This window comes from Oryx dammah, unplaced genomic scaffold (assembly GCF_014754425.2).
Source record: "Oryx dammah isolate SB20612 unplaced genomic scaffold, SCBI_Odam_1.1 HiC_scaffold_21, whole genome shotgun sequence".
In the NCBI taxonomy this organism is placed as follows: Eukaryota; Metazoa; Chordata; class Mammalia; order Artiodactyla; family Bovidae; genus Oryx; species Oryx dammah.
The window spans coordinates 72,274,422-72,301,174 of NW_024070205.1; the positions used below are offsets into that span (position 1 = coordinate 72,274,422).

General features: G+C 40.7%; 2 protein-coding genes across 2 annotated transcripts in view; both read right to left on the bottom strand.

Annotated features, from left to right (window-relative positions):
• The window catches only part of KCNT2 (potassium sodium-activated channel subfamily T member 2), a 1,342,824-nt gene that overhangs the window by 527,920 nt on the left and 788,151 nt on the right, over nucleotides 1-26,753 (bottom strand). The gene's annotated exons all lie outside the window — the stretch shown is intronic.
• On the bottom strand, nucleotides 23,552-25,334 carry LOC120879913 (glycogenin-2-like). Its single transcript, XM_040262902.1, has one exon. It carries the CDS (start codon nucleotides 24,792-24,794, stop codon nucleotides 23,850-23,852), a length of 945 nt encoding a protein of 314 aa, XP_040118836.1. The 5' UTR covers nucleotides 24,795-25,334; the 3' UTR covers nucleotides 23,552-23,849.

Genomic DNA, 26,753 nt, shown 5'->3' on the forward strand with positions numbered 1-26,753 from the left:
GAAACTGGAGCCGATTATACAGAGTGAAGTAAGCCAGAAAGAAAAACACCAATACAGTATACTAACACATATATATGGAATTTAGAAAGATGGTAATGATGACCCTGTATACGAGACAGCAAAAGAGACACTGATGTGTAGAGTGGACTTTTGGACTCTGAGGGAAAGGGAGAGGATGGGATGATTTGGGAGAATGGCATTGAAACATGTATACTATCATGTAAGAAACGAATCGCCAGTCTATGTCCGATGCAGTTTACAGGATGCTTGGGGCTGGTGCACGGGGATGACCCAGAGAGATGTTATGGGGAGGGAGGTGGGAGGGGGGTTCATGCTTGGGAACGCATGTACACCCGTGGCTGATTCATGTCAGTGTATGGCAAAACCAATACAGTATTGTGAAGTAAAATAAAGTAAAAATAAAAATGTAAAAAACCTGTATTTAAAACTTTGTTTCCAATCCTTTGTAGAACTTACCTGATATCAGATTAAGCACAGAGAAACATCATCCTCAGAGCTAGTTTCAGAAGCAGTGAAATACTCAGCTTGACTTTTTTTCACTCAACTGGTATGAGCAATAAACTTAATAAACACATCAGCAGTGGTGGGATACAACAAAGAACATGTTCTTGACTATATTATAATAATACAGTATTCTAAAATATTACTTATATGCAGAATACTATTTTGCGGTAATGTCTCTACTGTATTGATTACAAAATTTTCTAGGAAAAGTCTCATATTACTTTCCTCATAAAACCCTCTCTTCCTTTGTTGTTGCTGTTCAGTCACTAAGCTGTGCTCTTTGCCACCGCATAAACTGCAGCATGCCAGGCTTCCCTGTCCTTCACAACCTCCCAGAATTTGCTCAAACTCATGTCCATTGAGTCGGTGAGGCCATGCAACCATCTCATCCTCTGCTGCCTACTTATACTCCTGCCTTAATCTTTCCCAGCATCAGGGTCTTTTCCAATGAATTGGCTCTTGGCATCAGGTGGCTAAAGTACTGGAGCTTCAGTTTCAGCAGTCCTTTCAATGATTATTCAGGGTGGACTTCCTTTAGGATTGACTGGTTTAATCTCCCTGCTGTCCAAGGGACTCTCCATCTTTAGGCAGATTCAAAATGTGATCTCAAATGGATGGTCTGAAGGACACGATGTGACTAACTCAAGTTCTTCTTGCTGGACAATCCAGTCCATGTCCTAAACACAATGAGAATGGAGCATATATGGATGCTAAGGAGGAGGTGGTTGATCCAAGCAATGATCAAAGTGGATGAGGTCAAGAGAGCCCCTCTGAGTTCCTAGGTCACTATGTAAATGGAATTTTGTTCCTTTCTCCAGAAATGTTTTTGCTGGGCATCCAGGTTTTGTGAACCACTTAGAAACTTCACCATTTACCCATTTTGCATACACCTCTTCTCTTTCATGATTATTAATATTTATTCAACACTTCAAAAACAATCTAGCAACATGGTACTTTGACATTTGGAAAGAACTGATTTGCAGTTTGCTTGATTTTTAAATCCTGGGCAAAAGAAGAGCAGTGGAATACATGAGCCGTTTTGAGTTTGACCACCAAGATGAGTTTCTTCATTAATAGTTTGCACTGTCCCAAGCAATTCATCAACATAAAATTGGATAAAGGATTTACTGAACATGACCCTGCCCATCAGAACAAGAACCAGTTTCCCCTCCAGTCAGTCTCTCCCCTCAGGAAGCTTCCATAAGTCTCTTATCCTTATCCATCAGAAGGCAGACAGAATGAAAACCACAATCACAGAAAACTAACCAAACTATTCACATGGACCACAGCCTTGTTTAACTCAATGAAACTATGAGCCATACTGTGTAGGGCCACCCAAGATGGATGGATCATGGTGAAGAGTTCTGACAAAATGTGGTCCACTGGAGAAGGGAATGGCAAGCCATCCGTACCTTGAAAACCTGATGAACAGGATGAAAAGGCAGAGATGTGACACTGAAAATTGAGCTCCCAAAGTCTGTATGTGCCCAATGTGCTACTAGAGAAGAATGGAGAAATAACTTCAGAAAGAATGAAGAGATGGATTGTGGGGCCCTAAATGGGAAACCTTAAAAAAGAAGGGCTAGCTTTGCAGTTTAGAGCTAAAATGGTGCCTGGCGGAAGAGATGAGGGCACGGCCTAAGTTGTCTGTCAAAACTTTTGATTGCCTCTCTTGACTTCCGTGCACGTGGACAGTGCGTGATCACCATAGACTCCTGTTATAATGATGGCACATGACGATTTGACCTTTAATGTGATTGGTGCAACTATGGAAAGTCCCTCGCAAACCCCTCCCTGCTTGCCTTTATAAACCAAGAGCTTACAACAATAAAGCGGAACTGCTTAGATGGAACCCCTGTCGCGTCTGATTGTCTCTCGCTCGCCGAGGGGCTGGGTTGGCGGACAGCAGGCTCACCTCTCCTCAGGACCCCTCGGCTTTGCTAAGAGAAGTTCCACTGCCTCTCTCTTTCTGCGGAGCGCCCCCCACAATGGATCCAAAGCAAAAACATCGTCCAGTTGTGGATGTGACTGGTGATGGAAGGAAAGTCCGATGATGTAAAGAGCAATATTACATAGGAACCTGGAATGTTAGGGCCATGAATCAAGGTAAATTGGAAGTGGTCAAAGAGGAGATGGCAAAAGTGAATACCGACATTGTAGGAATCAGTAAACTAAAATGGGCTAGAATGTGCGAATTTAATTCACAACACCATTATGTCTAATACTGTGGGCAAGAATCCCTTAGAAAAAATGGAGTAGCCCTCATAGTTAACAAGAGTCTGAAATGCTGTACTTGGGTGCAATCTCAAAAATGACAGAATGATCTCTGTTTGTTTCCAAGGCAAATCATTCAACTTCACAGTAATTCAAGTCTACACCCCAACTCACTGCCAAAGAAGCTGAACTCAAATGGTTCTATAATGACCTAAAAGACTTTCTAAAAATAATGACAAAAAAATGTCCTTTTCATCATAGGAGACTGGAATGCAAAAGAGGAAGTCAAGTGATACCTGGAGTAACAGGAAAGTTTGGCCTTGAATTGCAAAATGAAGAAAGTAGGGAAAACCATTAGACCATTCAGGAATGATCAAAATCAAACATCTTATGATTATACAGTGGAAGTGACAAACAGATTAAAGGGATTAAATTTGATAGAGTGCCTGAAGAACTATGGACAGAGGTTCATGACATTGTACAGGAGACAGGGATTAAGACCATCAGCAAGAAAAATAAAGGCAAAAAGGCAAAATGGTTGTCTGGGGAGATTTTACAAATAGCTGAGAAAAGAAGAGAAGTGAAACGCAAAGGAGAAAAGGAAAGATATACTCATCTGAATTCAGAGTTCCAAAGAATAGCAAGGAGAAATAAGAAAGCCTTTCAGTGATCAACGCAAAGAAATAGAGGAAAACAACAGAATGGGAAAGACTAGAGATCTCTTCAAGAAAATTAGAGATACCAAGGGAACATTTCATGCAAAGATGGGCAAAATAAAGGATAGAAACGGTATGGACCTAACAGAAGCAGATGATATTAAGAAGAGAGGGCAAGAATACACAGAACTGTACCAAAAAGATCTTCATGACCTAAATACTCCTGATGGCATGATCACTCACCTAGAGCCAGACTTTCTGGAATGTGAAGTCAAGTGGGCCTCAGGAAGCATCACTATGAACAAAGTTAGTGGAGGGGATGGAATTCCAGTGGAGCTATTTCAAATCCTAAAAGATGATGCTGTGAAAGTGCTGCACTCAATATGCCAGCAAATTTGGAAACTCAGCAGTGGCCACAGGACTGGAAAAGGTCAGTTTTCATTCCAATCCCAAAGAAAGGCAATGCCAAAGAATGCTCAAACTACCACACAACTGCACTCATCTCACACGCTAGTAAAGTAATGCTCAAAATTCTCCAAGCCAGGCTTCAACAATACATGAATCATGAAATTCCAGATGTTCAGGCTGGATCTAGAAAAGGCAGAGGAACCAGAGATCAAATTGCCAACATCCACTGGATTATCAAAAAGGCAAGAGAGTTCCAGAAAAACATCTATTTCTGCTTTATTGACTATACCAAAGCCTTTGACTGTGTGGATCACAGTAAACTCTGGAAAATTCTGAAAGAGATGGGATTACCAGACCACATGACCTGTCTCTTGAGAAACTTGTATGCATGTCATAAAGCAACAGTTAGAACTGGACATGGAACAACAGACTGGTTCCAAATAGTAAAAGGAGTATGGCAAGGCTGTATATTGTCACCTTGCTTATTTAACTTATACTCAGAGTACATCATGAGAAACACTGGGCTGATGAAGCACAAGCTGGAATCAAGACTGCTGGGAGAAATATCAATAACCTCAGATATGCAGATGACAGCACCCCTATGGCACAAAGTGGAGAAGAACTAAAGAGCCTCTTGATGAAAGTAAAAGAGGAGAATGAAAAAGTTGGCTTAAAGCTCAACATTCAGAAAACAAAGATCATGGCATCTGGTCCCATTTCCAGTCCTATTCGCATTTCATAGAAAATAGATGGGGAAATAATGGAAACAGTGTCAGACTTTATTTTTTGGGGCTCCAAAATCACTGCAGATGGTGATTGCAGCCATGAAATTTAAAAACGCTTACTCCTTGGAAGGAAAGTTATGACCAACCTAGACAGCATATTAAAAAGCAGAGACATTACTTTGCTAACAAAGGTCCATCTAGTCAAGGCTATTGTTTTTCCAGTAGTCATGTATGGATGTGAGATTTGGACAATAAAGAAAACTGGGCACCGAAGAATTGTTGCTTTTGAACTGTGGTGTTGGAGAAGACTCTTGAGAGTCCCTTGGACTGCAAGGAGATCCAACCAGTCCATCCTAAAGGAAATCAGTCCTGAATATTCATTGGAAGAACTGATGGTGAAGCTGAAACTCCAATACTTCTGCCACCTGATTCGAATAGTTTATTCATTTGAAAAGACCCTGATGCTGGGAAAGACTGAAGGCAGGAGAAGGGAATGACAGAGAATGTGATGGTTGGATGGCATCACGGACTCAATGGACATGAGTTTGAGTAATCTCTGGAAGTTGGTGATGGACGGGGAGGCCTGGTGTGCTGCAGTCCATGGGGTCACCAAGCATTGGACATGACTGAGTGACTGAACTGAACCTAACTGACGTGTACTATCCTGAAGCAGCAAACAACTCTTATGGCCATCAACACTAATATGAATAAATGAATGAGATTACTAATAAAAAACTACATTCATAAGAGCAAAAATAAGACTTCAAAAATGTAAATTTGAGCAAAAACTAGAATAGAATGCTTCTTTATTATTTGATTTATGTAAATTTCATGAACATATATTATGGTGGGCTAAAGGTCAGAGCAACCTTTACTTTCATAAAATAAATGAAAAGCCCGTAAGTTGAAGGGAGCATGAGAATTGCTTCTAACTTTCTGGAAATACTCTATTTGTTGAACTGGTGGTACTTACATGGTTCTTCTGTTCATTGTCTGAACATTTACTTAACTGTAAATTCATGATTCATGTACTTCTTCTGTATATAAATTAAATTTCAATTATCTTAAAATTATGAATGCTGTTTCTGTAGATGGTTTTAAGAATATGTCCTAAGTTTTCAAACAATAATTTTATGAAAGCCCAACTTTTTTTTTTTCCAATTACAGTCCTTTCTTTTATTAGAGTTCCAAATTTAAAAAACTGAAAGTAAAGCAATCATTCAGTGGTTCAGATAAAAGAAAAGCATCTTTACCTGAGTTACCCATCAGACCTAGTCTGACCTGCCCTAGCTCTTCCCAGAACAAGTTTCTGGGTATCTAAACAAAACAGTTTGCATATTGACTCCATTAAAAGTCATCTCTACTACAGGGGTAAACTATGAGAACAGTTCTTCTCATACCTATTAAATGTACACAATCCACAGTTAGACCTCTATAGAGGTCTACAAAATGCTCTTCAGAGTAGTTTCTTTGGGGCCCAATAAGGTAGAGATTTCCTGCAAGGATCCCCCCCCCCGACTTAGGGTTATTTTTAGGGTCTTTCACTTATACAAGTTCCCTGGTGTACAAGAACTGATCATTGACAGAAGCTTTTCTCATTCAGAGAATTCATAAGGTCCGTCATCAGATTTTTTTTTTTTGGGGGGGTGGGTTGCAAACCCAAGAAGGCTCTCCACTTAATGCTTTTGCCACATTCAAGGAAAATACAAATTTTCACCAGTATGGCTTCTCTGATAGGTAATAAAGTCACAGTTTTGTTAAGAGGCTTTTTTCACAACTGTTGGGGTTTCTTTCCAGTGGGGCTTTCTGATGTCTGATGAGGCATGCATACTGTCTGAAGCACTGTTTCACAGGGCATAAAAAAAAATATCCTCTGATCTGAATTCTCTTGGAATGAGGAGAGTTGAGAATTGCTAGAGAACTTTCTCACATTCACTGAACTTGTAAGTTTCCCACCTGTATAAATCCTCTTGTGGGTGATCAGACATGAGCTTGGACTGAGGTTTTCCAAAAACTCAGGGCATTTGTAAGGTTTCTCACTGGAGTGATTGATACGGTTCTGTAAAGACAGCTCTCTGGTCAAACCGTTTCTCAAGTTCCTACAACTACAAATTTTCTGGTCCCCAATAAAGTCTGAGCTCTGAGGAAAGTCTGAGATTTGCTTTGAGTTCTCCATCTTAAATGAGTTCTCGTACATTGTGTGTGTGTGTGTATATATATATATATATATATATATATATGGTATAATAACTTCTTGTCTGGTCAAGACATCTGTGAGGCTTCTGATACATGGGGAGGGCTGAGCTCAAGACCTTTCTCAGCCACATTACAGATATATGGCTTTTCAGCAGTGTGGATTGTCTGATGTTAAAGAAGGGCTGAGCTCTGATGAAAGCTTTATCACAGACACTGTATTATAATGCAGCTCCTCTGTCTGAGTTCTTATTTTCTGTTGGGCAACAAAGTCCATGCCTAGGAGGAAGCCACTCTCACATGCAGACCACTGATGCGGTTTCTCTTCCATGTGAATTCTTTGATGCACAATAAGGTCCGAATTACAGCTGAAGCTCTTCTCATATTCAAGGCATTTAAAAGTGTGAGTGTGAGTTGCCTGGTGCCTGATGAGGTTGGCACTTCGGGTAAAACTTCTCAAACATTCCAAGCATTTATATGGCTTCTCACCTGTGTGGACTCTCTGGTATACAATAAGGTCTGATTTCTGGCCAAAGCATTTCTCACAGGCACCACACTTATAGGGCTTCTCCCCAGTATGTACTCTTTTATGAACAATGAAGGCTGGCCAGTGTCGGGAACTTTTCTCACACTTACTACATTTGTAGGGCCTTTCACCAGTATGAGTTCTCTTGTGGCTAATAAGATCAGATTTCCCACTAAAAGCTTTTTCACACTCCAGACAATTAAACAGTTTCTCACCGTGTGCGTTCTTTGGTGCCTTATGAGGTTTGTACTTCGGCTGAAGCATTTATCACACTCACTACACAGATAGGGTTTCTCGCCTGTATGGCTTCACTGGTGGACAAGCAGATCAGAGCTCTGACCAAAATTCTTGCCACAGATATAACATGTATAGAATTTTTCACTTGCATGTGTTCTCTGATGTCCTGAAAGGGCTAAGTGGTGCCAAAAGCTCTTTTCACATTTGCTACATTTATAAGGTTTCTCATAACTGTGCATCCTCTGATGTGAAAAAAGATCTGAGCTTTGGATGAAGGCTTTCTCACACATATCACATCTATAAGGTTTCTCCCCAGTGTGGGTTCTCTCACACATAATAAGAGCTAAGTTTTCACAAAAGTTTTGCTCACGTTCAAGGCACTGGTATATCTGATTATCTATTTGAGTAATCTCATGCACATGAATAATTTTTTTTTTTTTTACCCTTCTGAGGGCATACATGATATATTTTCCTTGAGTTCTTTGATTATATCTCTCTTCTGAAGTGTACATTTTCTATGGCTCTCTCCTAGGGAGTTTTCCACTGGTCTTCCTGACCCATCATTTTCTTCATAGTCGTTTGCTCGATAAGAACTTGAAAGATACATCTGTCTTAGGCTTTTCAGTCATGAGCAGTTCCTCTTTACAAGTTTCCAGCATCACATGCTCTCGTTCTTTATGTGGTATTTACAATCCATAACAAGAAAGACTCAAGACTGTCCTGTTTTTGGCTCCAAAAGGTCTCTAGTCCATAGTTATTAACAATACTCAATTCTTCTTCCCTCTCTGGCTGCCGCGGGCGCCGCCCCTCTGCCTGGGAGGGCACTTCCGGTTACTCTCCGGACACTCGGACACTCGGGGTTTGGCTTTCCCTGCAGCCACAGGCTTCGGACGGTGAACCTAAAGGCCCACCTTCGGGAAAAGAAGGAAAACAAACCTGGGATGGCGACGAGAGCCAGGAGCATCCTTCTTTGCGTGGCTCGGTGAGGGTAGCTTGGGCCAGGCTATCCAGTGTGAGATTTAAGGGCCAACAAGGCCAGCTGGCTTCTTGAGCCCTTTCAGCTTGGCTGAGAAGTGGCTGGTGCAGACCCGCCCCAACCCCAACTTTTTAAGAACAATTTTTTTTCTAGCTTCTTAAACTGTTTTGTGTCCTAGAATATGAGAATGATCACAGTTTTTCATTTTATGTATAATTCATTCAAAATTACTATGTTTAATGTAAGTGAACAAGAAGCACAAATCATCATTTTATATGTGAAACACCACTGGGTGACTAGCCCTATATGCATCTTGTATGACATAATCATTTTTATATTTTGGGAAGAATACAGAAGAGCTCAAATAGATAACAAAAATGGTTTCCCAGTGAATACTTGAATGACTGTAGCCATTAATCTATTCCACAATATAGTTTTAAATGTCATATTAAGTTTTCAGTTATTATTCCTATAAAACTATAACTTGCTACAACACCAAAACTACTGGTGAATAACTGATCAGGATACAATAATTTACAAATTTAAAAATATTTTCTGTGCTATCATACCTGCTGATACAGCACATTTCATCTTTGCAAATTTCATCTTTGCAAACTGTCTTGTGAAACATCTAAGATTCTGAAATAAATTCTAAATATCATTGGGAAAAAAGCAGCAAAATAGGAACAAAGCCAGTAAGTTTCTTTCAAAAAAGAAAGGTCAGGTTTCACATTAGAAAAATAAAAGTCCTAGCTAAATGGCAACTCACAGAAGTCATTATCATATAACTGGATGTCTATTGAAATATAGGATAAACTATTCCTGGTCACTGAGTAATGCCATAGGCCTTGTATGAGAAGCAGCAGGAAAGTAATAGGATGAGCCTGAGGTCACAGTCTGTCAGTTACCAGATGTGTTGTTGTGAGACCATTTAGCTTCTCAATCTAAAAAGAAAATAATAATAATAATAATAATATTGAACTCCAAGGTGTTTGATAAGCATGCTTTAGAATTGTTGCTTTCTTTCTCTAAGGAACTGCCACAAACAGACAGAAAACTATGTGACTTGATTAAAGATCTCTAATATTTTTTCAAATGTCTTTACATTTTATTAACTGATAGATTAAAATACAGTTATGTGTCTGATTCTTGAATTATAATTAGAAATGCTCTATTTTTGTTTCTGGCTATCTTAATTATAATACATGTTCCATGCCAATGACACATTTATTTACTTCCCCAATTTATTATTACTTTGGTTTAAGCATATGTTGTCGGAATATATTCCCCTGCATAAATGATAATTTTATTATCAAATTGTAACTCCAATTATGTGGTATTAAATTTATTCATCCATAGAGACTTCTTTTGCTACAAGTACATTAATCAGTATAATAAATGCAGGTGAGCAAAACTGTAAATATGCTAGAGAAAATGAAAGAAAGAGGCACAAGCAATTATACATTATTAACTATTTCATGTTTTTGTATATTAACTAAGAATAACAATTAATGGAAAACATTCTTGGAGGAAATATGATTTAGCTATAGATGCTTCCTCCTTGGAAGAAAAAGCTATGACAAATCTACACGATGTACTAAAAAGCAAAGACATCAGTTTGCCAACAAAGTTCCCTATAGTCACAGCTATGGTGTTTTCAGTACTGTTGAGGTCCTTTAATGGACTGGAACCTGGTGGTTCTGAGTCAACTGATAAGAAAGTAAAGGAGAGAGAAAGAGGCTGATATTCCTTGGTTTACGCAGAAAGCCAATAAAGTCCCTGATATGGGGCTTGCTCTGTTCACGGAGGCCTCGATGGGGTGAAGGCGCAGAGTGCCTTCTCGAGAGGGTCTTAGAAGCTCGGGCAGGAAAGTGAACTCAGGGAGCCTCTGCGCTTCAAAGAAATAGCCTGAGAGAGAGAAAGAGAGAGAAAGAGAGAAAGCAAGACACGGGGACCAAAGCTCTGATGGAGCAAAGGTGTTTTAATTAACATGGTGTGGGCATATATACTGTAGTTATTCTCAGCAAAGATAAAGATTAAAATTCCAGACTTACAAAACATAGGCAACCCGTATTAAAGAGATAGAGTTGTAAACAATAACTTTTACCATATGGTTCACAAGAAGGAAGAGGGTACTTATCATAGTATTGAAAAACTAACGAAGAAAATGCCTGGATCCCTCAGCCCCAAGAGAGGCTTGCTTCTCCTCAATAAGGAACAGAGGATTCCTAACAGATCCAAAACAGCACACAGGAGGCCTCCTGTTAAATGCTTCCTGACACAGTACTTATGCATGGATGTGAGAATTGGATCATAAAGAAGGCTGTGTACCAATGAATTGATACTTTTGAATCCTAGTGCTAGAGAAGACCCTTTTCAGAGACCTTTGGACAGTAAGGATATCAAACAAGTCAAACCTAAAGGAAATCAACCCTAAATACTCATTGGAAAGACTGATGCTGAAGCTGAAGCTCTAATACTTTGGCCACCTGATGTGAAGAGCTAACTCATTAGAAAATAATCTGATGCTAGGAAACTTTGAGGGCAGGAGGAGAAGGGGATGACAGAGGATAAGGTGGTTAGATAGCATCACTGACTCAATGGACATGAGTTTGAGCAAACTCTGAGAGACAGTGAAGGACAGGGAAGCCTGGCATGCTGCACTTCATGAGGTCACAAAGAGTCAGACACGACTCAAGTGACTGAACAACATTACTTTAGTAAAATATTTACTGACCACCTACTTTATGCTAGTAACTGTATTCTATAAAGTAGGAATATAAAAAGAACTAGAGATAAGAATCTCTGTTTTAACAGAACTTAACATCTGTGGGAAGGAGAAAGATGGTAAATAGTAAGCCAATGAACAGATGACCTATATTCAGATAGTGATAAATGTCATCAAGAAAATGAAATTGAATGACTGAAGATGGTGAAATCCAGCAGGGCCCTGTGGGGCTCCTGAGCACACAGCCTTTCTGTGTTCCTATTTCTTGATTTCAGGAAATAAGCTTCATTTAGCCTCCATGACCTTCCTGAGTTCCAAAGGGGAGATTCAAGCAGTTGCTCATTAGGTAAGGAGGGGATGGAGACAAACGGGAAACTGACAGTCAAGAGAAATAGTGCAGCCTTGGGGCAGGGTCCTGGTTTCCCATCAAGAGATACATACAACAATATCTTGAGCTGTTTTACAGAGACCAAAACCCCTACCAGGTGGGAGAAGTTAACTGTATGCTGCCCATAAGCACACAGACCCCAGATTGGGGGTCTGGTTAGAACCAGAAGGTTGATGATGCAGGCTCCTACTTACCTCATCACCAATCAGAAGAATGTCCACAAGCTGATCATGCCCTGTTTGAACCATGATTATAAAACTTATCACTGTCTGTTCCAGGTCGGGACACATAGTTTTGAGGGCATTAGCCCAGCGTGGCCCTCTTTGCCTGGCAAAGCAATAAAACTATTCTTTTCTACTTCAATTGACAATTTATCTCTGAGATTTAATTAGATGGTGGGTTATAGAGGCTGAATTTTTGGTTTTCCATTAAGCAGAGTAATAAACTAAAGTGGTCCCTTATCCCAGGTAAGATGGGTTGAGCTATGCCAGATCTAAGAGACTGATGTTTTGAAAATTAGAGTAAAGCATGACTTGAAATCAGTTGTGTTGGTCTTCACTTATTAAAGTATCAAAAGTATTAAAGCTATTAAAGTATCAAAAACTTACACAAATAAATTCAACTGCAAGAAAAAAGATGGTATGAATGTATGTGGCTATGACAGAGGGACCTGAAGGTCACTGTGCCTGGATCCCAAGTGGAGAAAGATTTTGCCCCATGTCCATGGAACTCTTCTGCTTTTCTTACTGTTTTAGAACAAATTATTTAAAGATTCTCCTTAAGACCAAAAATAATAATAATAATTTATTGCTGGTCAAATTATATGTATCCAACATTTATGGGCACAAAGCCTTTTTGGTTCCTGTTTCTTGATTATAGGAAATTGACTGAAAACTTCTGTGACAATCTTGATTGTGCCCAGATAATGTTTGTGTTGAGGTCTAAATGGTAACCTAGACACAGATGTTTGAAGATCTGGGGAAAAAGGGTAAAGGAATCAGGACACATGGTGTGTCCATATAGGTGGTATCTTGAATACTATCAAAGGAATACATATGTTCCTTTAAGAACAATGAAAACTCAATGAAGATGTTTAAACAGGAGAATTAAATGATCCCATTTCTTTTTTTTTTTAATTTTATTTTTAATTGGAAGATACTTTAGTATATTGTGATGATTTCTGCCATACATCATCATGAATCAGCCACAGGTATACACATGTCCCCTCCCACTGAAACCTCCCTGCCACCTCCCTCCCCTCTCCACCCTTCCATGTTATCACAGAACACCAGCTTTGGGTTCTGCTTTGGGTTCCCTGCGTCATATAGTAAATTCCTACTTGGTATCTAATTTACATATGGTAATGTATATGTTTCACTACTACCCTCTCAAGTCATCCCCACTCCACCTCTCCCACTGTGACCAATAGTCTGTTCTTTATGTCTGCTAATGATCCAACTTCCATATTTGAATTATCATATTGGCACTAAAAAGGAAATGCACTGTCAGGTCACATGGGGAAGCACTGAGTCCAGCTGGGAAAGAAGAGATAATCCTTCTCTAGAAATGACAGAATGGTCCCACCGGAAATGGAAAGAATATGGAAGGAATGTGGTAAAATCAAGTTTCATTTTAAAAAGAAAGGTGATAAGACTAATGGAATAGATGTGCAGATGAAGGAAATGGGAATAATTAAGGATGCTTCTGATGTTAGGTGATTTAGTACCAGAGTAGAAGATGGTGCCATTTACTAAACTGTAGGTAACTTGGGGTACACAGATACAGAGCAGGTTAAATGGAGAATGCAAAGCTACCTTATTAAGCTTAGATATCTGGAGAATACATCCAATTTGAGATGCCTGTATTCTATTCATGTGCCTGAAATTTAGGAATTTTTATCACAAAGATGATATTTAATATTTATGAGGCTAGAGGAGATCACCAAAATGTGGCATATTAAAAGTATAGCAGGAAAAAGAACTAAACAGACATTTCTCCAAAGAAGACATACAGATGGCTAATAAACACATGAAAAGATGTTCAACATCACTCATTATTAGAGAAATGCAAATCAAAACCACAATGAAGTATCATGTCTGCCGGTCAGAATGGGTGCCATCAAAAAGTCTACAAACAATAAATGCTGAAGAGGGTGTGGAAAAAAGTGAACCCTCTTACTCAGTCGGTGGAAATGCAAACTAGTACAGCCACTATGGAGAACAGCATGGAGATTCCTTAAAAAATTGGAAATTGCCATATGACCCAATAATCCCACTGCTGGAGATACACATCAAGGAAACCAGAATTGAAAGAGACACATGTACCCCAACGTTCATTGCAACACTGTTTACAATAGCTAGGACATGGAAGCAACCTAGATATCCATTGGCAGATGAATGGATAAAAAAGTTTTGGCACATACACAGAATGGAATATTATTCAGCTATAAAAAGAAACACATTTGAGTTAATTCTAGTGAGGTGGATGAAATAAGTCAGAAAGAGAAACACCAATGCACTATATTAATGCATATCTGTAGAATTTAGAAAGACAGTAATGATGATCCTATAAGCAAGGCAGCAAAAGAGACACATATGTAAAGAACAGACTTTCAGACTATGTGGGAGAAGGCTATTGAGAGAATAGCCTCGAAACGTATATATTACCATATGCAAAATCGATGACCAGTGCAAGTTTGATGCATGAAGCAGGGCACTCAAAGCCAGTGCTCTGGGACAACCCAGAGGGATGAGGTAGAGAGGGAGCAGGGGCGGGGAGTTCAGGATGGAGGGTGACACATGCACCCATGGCTGATTCAACCAATATATGGCAAAAAACCATCACAACACTGCAAAGTAATTATCCTCCAATTAAATAAATATTTTTTAAAAAAGAAAAATATATGTATTTGGTTTTATTAATGTGAAGCTTAACTATATGATTTGCATGTGTGTTTGCCAGTGTGTAAATTTAAGCCTGAAACTCATTTCTATTAAAAGTTAAACTGGAAAACTTGAAAAAAAATTGTAGAAGTGGTGAAATAAATTATGACTAATTTTTCAAAATAAATAAATAAAAGTAAAAACATAGCAGAGACAGATTTGAATCAACCTCTGTGGATTCTTGCATTAAAAATACAAGTGAGGAGAAAGCACCACTAAAGGGATATTGACAGCAAGTGAGAAAATTATTTCATATCTGCGAGTAAGGCAAGTTTGTGTTTCAAGGAGACTGCTAAATATGGAGATCAGACAGCAATATTTAATGTGAATTCACTATGATTTAAAGAGAACAGTTCCAGGGGACTATTATTCTCTACTATTCTCACTCAGTATGTATTTGAAAAAACCTGTAAGCTGCTATCTCTAAGTAAGTTAGTATCTTTCCCTTACCTATGCATAATGTTCTCTCAGTTTGTTTTTGACAAAGTCATGGACTTGGAATTGCTTCGTGGCATTTTAATTTATTGTGATGTAATGAGTTTTTAAAACATGTTTATTTATCTAGCTGTTAAAGTATGAGGTATTATTAGCTTTGCATGAAATAAAGCACATTTCTACAAGTTACCAGGAAAAAAATTGGATTTCCAATTGAAATTCAATTGGAGTGAATTGGCTAGAGAATAGGTGGTAAGGACTGGAGTCAATATCATAGAATATACTTTCTAAAATGCTCACTGTGAAAGAGAGGGAAAAAAAAAGGGTGATAAACATGAGCAAAGGCAGGTTTAAGGTTTTATAACTGCCTTTTTTGTTTGATTTTTTAAAAAGAGATATTTCTGTTACTTTTATGTTAATGAAAATTATTTAGTACCATAGGAGGAATTTATGATTCTGCATGAAGGTTATTTCAGGAATGAAGTTTTTAAGAGGCCTAGAGATTATGAGAATTCTAGAAAAAATGGAGGATCTGGACGAGACTTTGATAGGAACAGGAATTATCTGTTTTTTTTTTTCCTTGTAAGAAGCTCAAAGGCGGAATTATGAGTGGAGAGGCAGGTAGGCAGGATTGCAAATATGAAGCATTTTAGGAGTCTTGCTTATATTTATTTTTAAAGTGAATTATGAGGCAAATCTTGGGGGAGAAGAAGAGGATTCAATTATTCAAAGTGTATAAAAAGGAAAGAGGGTCTGAATTATTCTCGTTAGCTAGTAACATAAATTTCCTTAAAAATGAAGACAGTAAAAAGTGATATTTTATTTATTTGATTATTTTATACTCTGACCATATTTGAAGGATGTAACTATAAATATTCATGATTTCTGGAATTCTTAGAAATCAAATGAATATTTCAGCATATAAAATTATTATTAACCTAAGATTTTGAAGTGAGTTTACTTCTTCTTGAATATAATATAAAGACGTAGATTGAGTTTGTCTAACTCACTATATTTAAAGTGAGTTGTTTAAAATTTCTTTAAAATTAATTACAGACAGGTTTTAATTCAACAATTTTCCCTTATGAAAGGAAAAATGTGATTTTGTCTCTTCCTGGACTGGCTTCATGTCGGGGCTTGACTGAGTCTGTCCTCACCTCTAGGCAGGCATGGGCTCCCAGAGATTTCATATATTTTAGTCTAATATTTTGTCTTTCAGGTATACATTAATTTTGAAAATATATACATTGGTCTAATACTAAACTGACTTTTTTCATGCTTTTCAATACCCTCTACTATATTTTTCTATCAATCTACCTAAACTAAGTTATAAACTTTACACATAATTATGTTAATCACATAATTATTTTAATAACTGTGTGGAAATTTGTTCAATGAACTAGAAGGAAGTGATAAAGTAAATCATGGAGGGATATAATCTCATGTAATTGAAATATGATATTTATGAAAAGTTCTAATAAAAAGATTTTTGTTACAATGCTGAATGAAAAACCATGAATTACACTGAATTACTTTTCTTTTTATCTACTTTGTTGCAAAAATTTTAAGGTAGCTTACAAATTTGCATATTATTCAACATGACAAATATATGTTATACTGCATAAATGATTGAAAAGGAAAAATTACTAGAGACAATAAAGTGAAACATTATTTAACTTTACTTCTGAAAATTTGCCAAAGGTTGTTTTACACACTTGCTGTAACTGGACCCATAGTTTACTGCAAGCATCCTCAAAACCAGCTCTTCCTAATAAAAACCAAGTTCAGTTATATGATTTAGAGCATCTGCAAGAGAAGGCAAGCTGGCTGTTCTAGTAAGAGCCAGATAAACTTGACACATCACCTGCTAGACTTTTCTGTGCTGTCTCAGACTCCTCAGCACTTTATGAGCTAATTGAGTTCTCTTCAGCAGGAAGGGAGATGAAACAGAAGAGAAACATTCAACCAGTTTTCTTAAAAACATCACTGTCATAAATGGACAAATAAAAAGAGGAATTATTCTCTGGCTCATCGAGAGAAAATCCCAAAGATCCCAATTTATTTATTTGCAATTAAGTGAAAATTGTCTTTGCTGTTGCTTGTCAGTTCAGTTCAGTTCAGTCGCTCACAACTCTTTGCGACCCCATGAATCGCAGCACGCCAGGCCTCCCTGTCCATCACCAACTCTCAGAGTTCACTCAGACTCACGTCCATTGAGTCAGTGATGCCATCCAGCCATCTCATCCTCTGTCCTCCCCTTCTCCTCCTGCTCCCAATCCCTCCCAGCATCAAAGTCTTTTCCAATCAGTCAACTCTTCGCATGAGATGGCCAAAGTACTGGAGTCTCAGCATCAGCATCATTCCCTCCAAAGAAATTCCAGGCCTGACCTTCAGAATGGACTGGTTGGATCTCCGTGCAGTCCAAGGGACTCTCAAGAGTCTTCTCCAACACCACAGTTCAAAAGCATCAATTCTTCGGCGCTCAGCTTTCTTTACAGTCCAACTCTCACATCCATACATGACCACTGGAAAAACCATAGCCTTGACTAGATGGACCTTTGTTGGCAAAGTAATGTCTCTGCTTTTCAATATGCTATCTAGTCTTTCCTGTTCTATTGTTTTCCTCTATTTCTTTGCATTGATCATTGAGGAAGGCTTTCGTATCTCTCCTGTTATTCTTTGGAACTCTGCATTCAAATGGGTATATCTTTCCTTTTCTCCTTTGCCATTAGCTTATCTTCTTTTCTCAGCTATTTGTAAGGCCTCCTCAGACAACCATTTTGCCTTTTCGCCTTTCTTTTTCTCGATACCTGGAGTAAGATGCAAATTTGTCCTTGGAGTACAAAATGAGACAGGTCAAAGGCTAACAGAGTTCTGCCAAGAAAACGCACTTGTCATAGCAAACATTAATTATTATGTCTACACTATTGTTTAAGCAGAAAGAATAAGCCACTGATACGCTGGCTTATAATCACACTGTCTTTCTGTCGTGGGAGAGACAGAGTCCCACAAATCTATGATCCCAAATTCTTTGGGCCACATATATGTTTGAATCTATTTTTTAAACATTTTGGTAAGTATTGCATTGCACAGATTGTAAGCTATGTTACACCTCATAAACAAACCTATTAATAATTCTTTAGGGAAGCAACTGGATAGTCTCCCTTGGTCGGATAAAAAAAGACTATGAATAACATTAACAGCATCACAATTTAAAGCATGATTTGCTACCAAATACATTTATAAATGTTTATAATAAAAACAAACTCAGTTTTTACCTTTTTTTTTTTTTTTTTGGTTGTTGTTTGTTTTTAGGGATGGTTGGATGTGGAATCTTGACCTGAGCATTCTGTGTGGGGTTGTTGTGAAGGTTAAGTGTGGGGATTTAAATCACTTGATTGACACTTGCTGAACACTCAAATACATTACTTATTTTGCCTGCCTTTCTGGCAGACCCTGGGTCCTATCCTGCCTACTGTTTTATAGGCCTGTGTTATTGCAAACAGGGAGTGTAAGACAAGTAAACATGCACACGCAGCTGTTTTTCTATCATCTATCATTCATCTATCATCTATCCACATACATACATAAAATATAAACATTTGATAGAATCTGTTCCCCTTCTCTCTCTGTCTTTCTGCATGTTTTAGGTATTTAGTAACTTTTCTATGTCAGAAATAAAAACTGTTGATAATCTATTTGCAACAGATTATTAGATTTCTAACTCCTGATGATCTTATTTATTTCTTACTATTTTAATCACAAGATTTCCAACTGATCTGCACTAGAAACATAGTTATAAAACTTCAGTGGGATGAACTGAGACAGTATCACTGGCATATATACAGTACCATATATAAAACAGATAGCTAGTGGGATGCTGCTGTATAGCACAGAGAACTCAGCTCAGTGCTCGTCATGACCTAGAGGAGTGGGATGGGGGGGTGGGTGGACAGAGGCTCAAGAGGGAGGAAATATATGTACACCTATAGCTGATTCACTTCATTGTACAGGAGAAATTAACACAACATGGTAAAGCAATTATACTCCAATACAAATAAAATATAAAATTAATTAGTCACTATTATCAACCTCAAGTGGTGCTTCTCAATGAATGAAGTGTCACTCAGTTGTGCTCAACTCTTTGTGACTCCATGGACTGCAGCCCACCAGGCTCCTCTTCCAGACCCAGGGATTAAACTCAGGTCTCCTGCACTGCAGGCAGATTCTTTACCAACTGAACTACAAGGGAAGTCCACTCCTCAATATCTCTGTTAAAAATGATTTGACTTTAAGATCCACTGCTGAGTTTTTGTTGCATTGCTCTCTCTGTAGAGAAATCTAACTGTATATGTTTCTGCATTGCTTAAATCATTATTATTATTCATAAATCCACAGAAGTACTAAGATAGATTTGCCAAGGAATAGTAAGTCTTCTTTCACTGTAATAGAACCCACTCTATTAAGGCAAATATTCATTAGTAACGTGTTTGTGCCTTGAGTGAGGACTACATTATGAATCATTATTTCATTTTGGAGCAGACGATGTATGAAGAAATTCCAGGAAAACATCAAGCCATCATCATTTGGGTTAATCCAAGTGATTTCATAAAGCATTTTAACATCACAATTTTATATGTAATGGACCAAGAGGGATAAATCTTGTTTCTGATTTGCAAGCTTGCTGTGATCAGCTCCCTGAAGTCACAGGAACTGAGGAAAATTGGCCAAAAATGCTCTTTTGAAGGTGATGAAATGAGGCTGGTCATCATGAAGAACATTGCCTCATACAGGTAATTATGATGACTCTTGCAAAAATAAGCCCTGACGCCACTAGGATAGATGGAACTTTAGACCAACCAAATAATATGTTTAGTGTACCTACTCTTACAGTTTTAGAAAACAAACATTTGAAACATTGTAAAAATGAATACATTTGTCTCTAAATGTTACTGAAACTATTTTGAAATGGTTTTATGAGTAAGGCTGATTTTTTTTTTTCTGTTTTCTTTATTGTGATTTACTAACCTGAACTTCACACAACCCTAGAAAATAAGCATAATATATATCACTGTATTACTGTGAAGGGAAAAGAGCATGGGAAGATTAAATACCTTGCCTAATACCTCAACCAGAATTAAAATTCTAAAGGTCATGTTCATAAATACTAAAAAGTAGATACACTTGTTCATCTCAAAAAAATAAAAATCAAATTTAAAGTATGGAGCAGATTTTAATAAGCTAGAGATACTTTTTTAAGCTTTTTATTTTTGGTTATGCAACACAGCATGTGGGGTCTTAGTTCCCTGACCTGGAATTGAACCAATTCCCCCCCACCCACCCCTGCCCCTGCATTGGAAGTACAGTCTTAACCACTGGACTGTCAGGGAAGTCTCTAGAGACTCTTTTTAATAGTAGGACAAAAGTCTGGGAGTGTAGAATGGAGATCCAATCAGAGTTTAAAAATGGATCAGCAAATCAAGTCATTGTCTTATTTTAATCTTGACATTACATTTACTGTCTTATACTTTATTTCTCTTTTATGGTTTATACTCTTTCCAAAACCAATTTGGCAAAAAAAAAAAAAAAAATGTGGAAGATGCCAGGAATAAGTAAGGGTTATTCTAAATTTTATATTTTTTTTTTAAGTTAAAAAATTTTTTATTTTTGGTGTTTAGTTGCTCTACAACGTTCTGTTAGTTTCTACGGTACAGCAAAGTGAATCAGCTATACAAGTCCCCTTGGGTTGCAGGGAGATCCAGCCAGTCCATCCCAAAGGAAATCAACCCTGAACATTCATTGGAAGGACTGATGCTGAAGCTGAAGCTCCAACACCCTGGCCACCCGATGGGAAGAGATGACTCCTTGGAAAAGACCCTGATGCTGGGAAAGATTGAGGGCAGGAGGAGAAGGGGACGACAGAGGACGAGATGGTTGAGTGGCATCACCAACTCAATGGACATGAGTTGAAGCAAACCCTGGGAGATGGTGAAGGACAGGGAAGCCTGGCGTGCTGCAGTCCATGGGCTCACAGAGACTCAGACACGACTTCGGGACTGAGCATCAAATACATGTATCCCCTGTTTTTTTGGATTTCGGTTACTATCAATTCTGAAAAATCCATTTGGTTATTTTAATTGATGGTAAGACAGACGAAGCCAGTCACATGCCTATAAATGGTGTTCTGAAGACTCAGAACACATCCAAAAACCCAAGGAGACCGCATTGCCGTCCTAAGATTTTAATTGCAATGCGCTAGCCTTCATCCAGACGGACAGACTGCGTAACGCGGGAGAGAGATCCGAGTTGAATCTAGACTTGAAGCCAGTGAGCCGTCGGACCATTCCTACGGAGGGTCCTCTCACCAGCCGGAGTTCTCCTCTCCTGGACACAGAATCCGCCTTTTGTATCTTACAGTCCGACATCATGTTTCCCCAAAACAAGCCTAAGGGGTTACTCTGATGGTTGGCAACCACCACCACCCCCCACCCAACCCACCCAAGGAGTTCGTCCCCACGGCTCTTTCCTAGTAGCCTCTGAAGCATCATATGTAGGAAACCAACCAAGAAGCCGGATCATTCACCCACAGATAAGAAATAAAAGTCCCTCCAGAGCGGGCACCTCTCACAGCAAATGCTACTACAAACCCCAGAAGTCCACTCGGATCCCACGTGGATTTGAACAAATCCACCTCAACCTTCTTCCAAACCCACGTCATGATTTTCAATAGTACGTGCTCAGTCGTGTCTGACTCTCTGCGACCTCATGGACCGTAGCCCCCCAGGCTCCTCCGTCCACGGGATTCTCCAGGCAAGTACACTGGAGTGGGTGGCCATTTCCTCCTCCCACGGATCTTCCCGAGCCAGGGATCAAACCTGAGACCTCCTGCAGACTCTTTACCATTCAGCAACCTGGAGAAGCGATAAATAAACCACTCAAACATTTAAAACCCACATCTTGTCTTTAGTACAACGACCCATGTCCGGCTTTAATTATCTTCGTGGTGGCCGGCATCTCCTCCTCCTTACGACAGCAGCTGACACCTGGCTTTAATTGTCCTTGCGGTGGCCGCAAACGCTGACCCCATGGGAGGGTCTGACACACTGCATTCATTCCAAACTAGGATGCTTCGGAAGTAAGGCTTTCCCGTGGAATTACAGCGTCCAATGTCACAAAACGGAGGATTGTCCCCACATAGCTGAGTTGCATTGGCTCACTGAGGACCACGAGTGCAGCTGTGAGGTGAGGTAGTGAGACCCAGCCAAGGGCAGTCCCGTGTCCTCGACCCCGCACAGATTCACCTCCAGAGAAACAGCCTCCCCAGATCCAGTCACCATGAGCACGTGACCCTTGGGCGTAAACCCTGGGTGCTTATTCCTTCGTACTCTGTCACGTGGCAGCCTGGATGGGAGGGGAGTCTGGGGGAGAATGGATACACGTATATGTCTGGCTGAGTCCCTTCGCCGTCCACCTGAAACCATCATAACATTGTTGCCTGGCTACATCCCAATACAAAATAAAAGGGTCAAAATGAAAAAATCAAAACAAAACAAAATAAAACTGGAGTGGGTTGTCATTTCCTTCTCCAGGGGATCTTCCCGACCCAGGGACCGAACCCATATCTCCTGCGTTAGCAGGCGGGTTCTTTACCACTAACGCCACCTGGGATGTCTTCTACACCAGGAGTTAAACCAGTTTGGAAGAGGTCCTCTCTCCCAAGCCAGCTAGAATCTCCTTCCAAATATTTCTGATGTGTCCCCATGGGGACTATGTCAAGAGACTTTGAAGTCCCCCTGTATTTCTGCAGAAGAGAAAGCACAGCCGTGGTGTCGGTCAGCCAGTCTTGGCAAAATTCACACCACAGTCACACTCAAGACATCTGAACGTTGACCCCGTTTTCAAGAAAAGGACTTAATCATTCTGGAAGATTCTCAGGGAGCTCAATACCTTTCTGAGTGCTATGTGTTTAAAGCTCTGCAGTGCTTCAAGCTAACCCTACATAGGACGGATGTGGTTTCATCAGTCTAGGAGAAAATCCTGAGCTCCTTCAAGCAAGTCCAGAGACCCAGGGTTGACCAGAAGGCTATACTCATGTTCTCTTTTGCTGTTGTTCAGCTGCTGAGTCATGTCCGACTCTTTGCTACCCCGTGGATTGCAACACACCAGGCCTCCCTGTCCGTCACCAACTCCCAGAGTTTACCCAAACCCATATCCATTGAGTCGGTGATGCCATCCAACCATCCCATCCTCTGTCGTCCCCCTCTCCTCTCGCCCCCAATCTTTCCCAGCATCAGAGTCCCTTCAAATGAGTCAGTTCTTTGCATGAGGTGGCCAAAGCACTGGAGTTTCAGCCCCAACATAGTCCTTCCAATGAATATTCAGGACTGACCTCCTCCAGGATGGACTGCCTGGATCTCCCTGCAGTCCAAGGGACTCTCAAGAGTCTTCTCCAACACCACAGTTCAGAAGCATCAACTTGGCGCCCAGCTTTCTTTATGGTCTAACTCTCACATCCATACATGACCACTGGAAAAACCATAGCTCTGACTTAGACAGACCTTTGTGGGCAAAGTGATGTCTCTGCTTTTTAATACACTGTCTAGGTTGGTCATAGCTGTTCTTCCAAGGAGCAAGTGTTTTTTAATTTCATGGCTGCAGTCACCATCCTCAGTGATTTGCTAACAAGACATAAAGGAGACAGGACATCCCCGGGGAAGCCTGAGAGGCATGGGGAGCTGGGGTCACACAGGGCTTCGAGCTGAGTTTTGGATGGAGCATGGGGTGGGCAGAAGGCACTCAGGTGGGTCGACCGTAAACAGAGGCACGTGGGTGAAGAGGTCCTTGGAAAGGGCTTCGGGACGTTGATGGAACAGGACTGCCCATCAGAACAGCGCAGTCACTGCAGGAAGCGGTCCAGCTTTTCCTGAATGCGGGCGAAGGCGTCCTTCCCCAGGTAATCCATCCGTCCCTCCTCCCACTTCCTCCGCTCCTCCTCGGGACTCAGGACCTTGAGCTTCTCTTCGATGGAGATCTGGGAGACGGAAATGGTCAGGTCCACCTCCAGAGCGTCCTGGGGACTGGGGTCCCTGCTGACATCCACAGGGGGCTCCCTGCTCGGTTCCAAGGCGTCCTTGGCTGGGGCACCTCCTTCGTTATCCACCCGCCGCGAATAGCTTTGGATCTCTGTGAGGTCTGCAAACTGGGGGGAGGGTGTTGAGAACAGGTCACATCGCACTTCAGCTCGAGTCTCTATTTCCCGCCAACCTACCGTCTCTTCGGAAGGGCACGCTGCCAGAGTAGGGATGTCTCCCTCAACCCCCACAGTCCTCTCTGAGCTGTCAGCAGAGCTAGCCTGCCTGGGCCTCTCTGCTGGATTCGCACCCGACCCCTCCGCCGCGGCCGCTGCAGTGGAACGCGGCACCCCAGTGCCTCCGAGGCGAGCCGTGTGACCTGGGGGCGCCTGGTGGTCCTTGTTCCGGATATTTTCACAAAGGGGCAAGATGCTACGGTGGTAAATTCCCCACCACTGGTTAAGGAAGGACGTCTGATGCTGGTCGGCCCGCCCGGAGCCGTCCTCCAAAACAGAGCCTGTCTGGGGATTGTACTTGTAGTTCCAAGGCTTTGAGGACCCCAGAAAGTGGACCACCTTTGCACTGGAGCCAAATTGTTTGAAAGCAGGGCTGTAGGTGTACGTGGTGTTGCTGCTCAAGTTATAGATGAAAGGCAAGTGCTTCTGGATGTCGGCAGTAGACCAGTTACTGAAGAAACTGTTCAGCAAGCCTTGGTCTGCCCCGTCAAAGCTGCCGTGGTCAGTGGCATGCTGTAGCAAGAGGCTGTGCATCTCCAGGGAGGGTTGGAAGACAAACACCCCGCTATTGAAGCAATCCGGCCACCCGGGATCTGGGGCTGCAGAAAACTCCCTCCTGTCGAACAGCTCATCGATGTTGGACAGCACCAGTGTGTCTGCATCCAGGAAGACACATTTGCTGTAATGGGTGAGCGTCCAGCAGTGAAGCTTGGTGAGGGTGATTCCGAGGTCAGGTCTCTTCAGAAAGGCCAGGTGGGCGTAGTCCGCGCTGTCTATGAGGTTCACCTCGACGACCTCATCGAACACCCTTGAGAGGATAACCCTGAGCCGGGTGGACACCTGAGGCGTGACCAGCACCGCCAGCCTCCTGGTGGCCCTGTGCTCCCGGAGAGACTGGCCCAGCACCAGGGCCCCCTGGCAGTAGACGTCGTTGGTGGCCAGTGTGACGAACGCCTGGTCGGACACGGGCGTGGTGTGGGCGCAGCGCGCGGTGGGCACCACGCGGCCGAGGGCGCCCGGGCGCGGCCTCTCTCCTGGGCTCCAGCCGCCGAGCCGAGCGGAGGCGTTGTCTGCGTCTCCAGGGGCCCCACCCGCTCCGAGTTCTAGGCCTTCTCCGCGCTCCCGCAGTTGCTGGCCCGGCTATTCTAAATTTTAAAACCACATAAATTAGCTTTCACTTGCAGCCAATATGAGCAGAGAACAGATTTAATTAGGTGATAGCACTTGGAAGCAAATAGATCCTTGTCCAGGGAGAGAAGGAGCATAGGATGGGGAGAAATAAATTTCAAAGGGAATAAGGAAACTCTTGGAGGTGCAAGGCTCAGAATCTTGATTGTGCCAGTACTTTCACAGATGTAAAAAGGAAGAATTTAGACAAATTTGGTGGTTATCCCCCATATAACTGGCATTTGATATACTGAATGTTGATGAGATAACCAAGAAGCTATGAGTTTGGGAATTTTTCTCTTCATGGATACTGAAACCACTGAGTTATCAAAGCAAAAATTATGAAGATTAGATATCTAACCAAGAATTACAATCATAGAGTGAGAAGCCAACTTAGGTATTTGAAAAATGCTTTCAATATGAAGAGATACAGGGTGGTTTACACTAATGACGGAAAATACAAACCTGAATGCTTTAAGGAAGACTAGAATAAGGAGGTTCCAGAAGCACCACTGGGGAGCAAAGCACCGAGATACAGACACCAGGAATTTAAAATCAGTGAGGTGCACAGAAATGTCACAAGAATATAAGCAGGTAGGTGCAGCAGGTACTGTGGAATCACTGAAATTTTTAGTGCATTTTTTTATAGAAAGTCTTGTATATTAAGATAGTTGAAGAGTCTAGTTGAGTTCCTTGGCTTTAAATTGTATTCCCTTAGAAACTAAATACCTGAAATTTACTCACAGATTATGTCTTTTATTATTTTGAGGAAAACAAAATTTTAATCCTATACTTATGAAAAACATTTTCTAACATAAAAAGTTAACGTAACTTCAGGTAACAGTTAGTGTGTTAAATTTCTAATATCCACAGAGAATTTATATTAAATTAGACTTAACATCTGTATCAACCAAAGTGTAGTTAGCCAGAAGAAATAATATATACTACTATGCTCAAAATAACTGGTTTCTGGTTCACTGCTGTGCTGTAAAGATAATAAATAAAGAACAAGAGAAGACATCACATTTTAATCCCACTAGAGTTGACTCATTGGAAAAGACTGTGGTGCTGGGAGGGATTGGGGGCAGGAGGTGAAGGGGACGACGACAGAGGATGAGATGGCTGGATGGCATCACCGACTCTATGGACGTGAGTTTGAGTAAACTCCGGGAGTTGGTGATGGACAGGTAGGCCTGGAGTGCTGCAATTCATGGGGTCACAAAGAGTTGGACACGACTGAGTGACTGAACTGAACTGAATCCAAGTTGACAATTTTATTGATAAAGGTAAAGATCGAGTATTCCTATCTAGTAATATTTTCTAAAT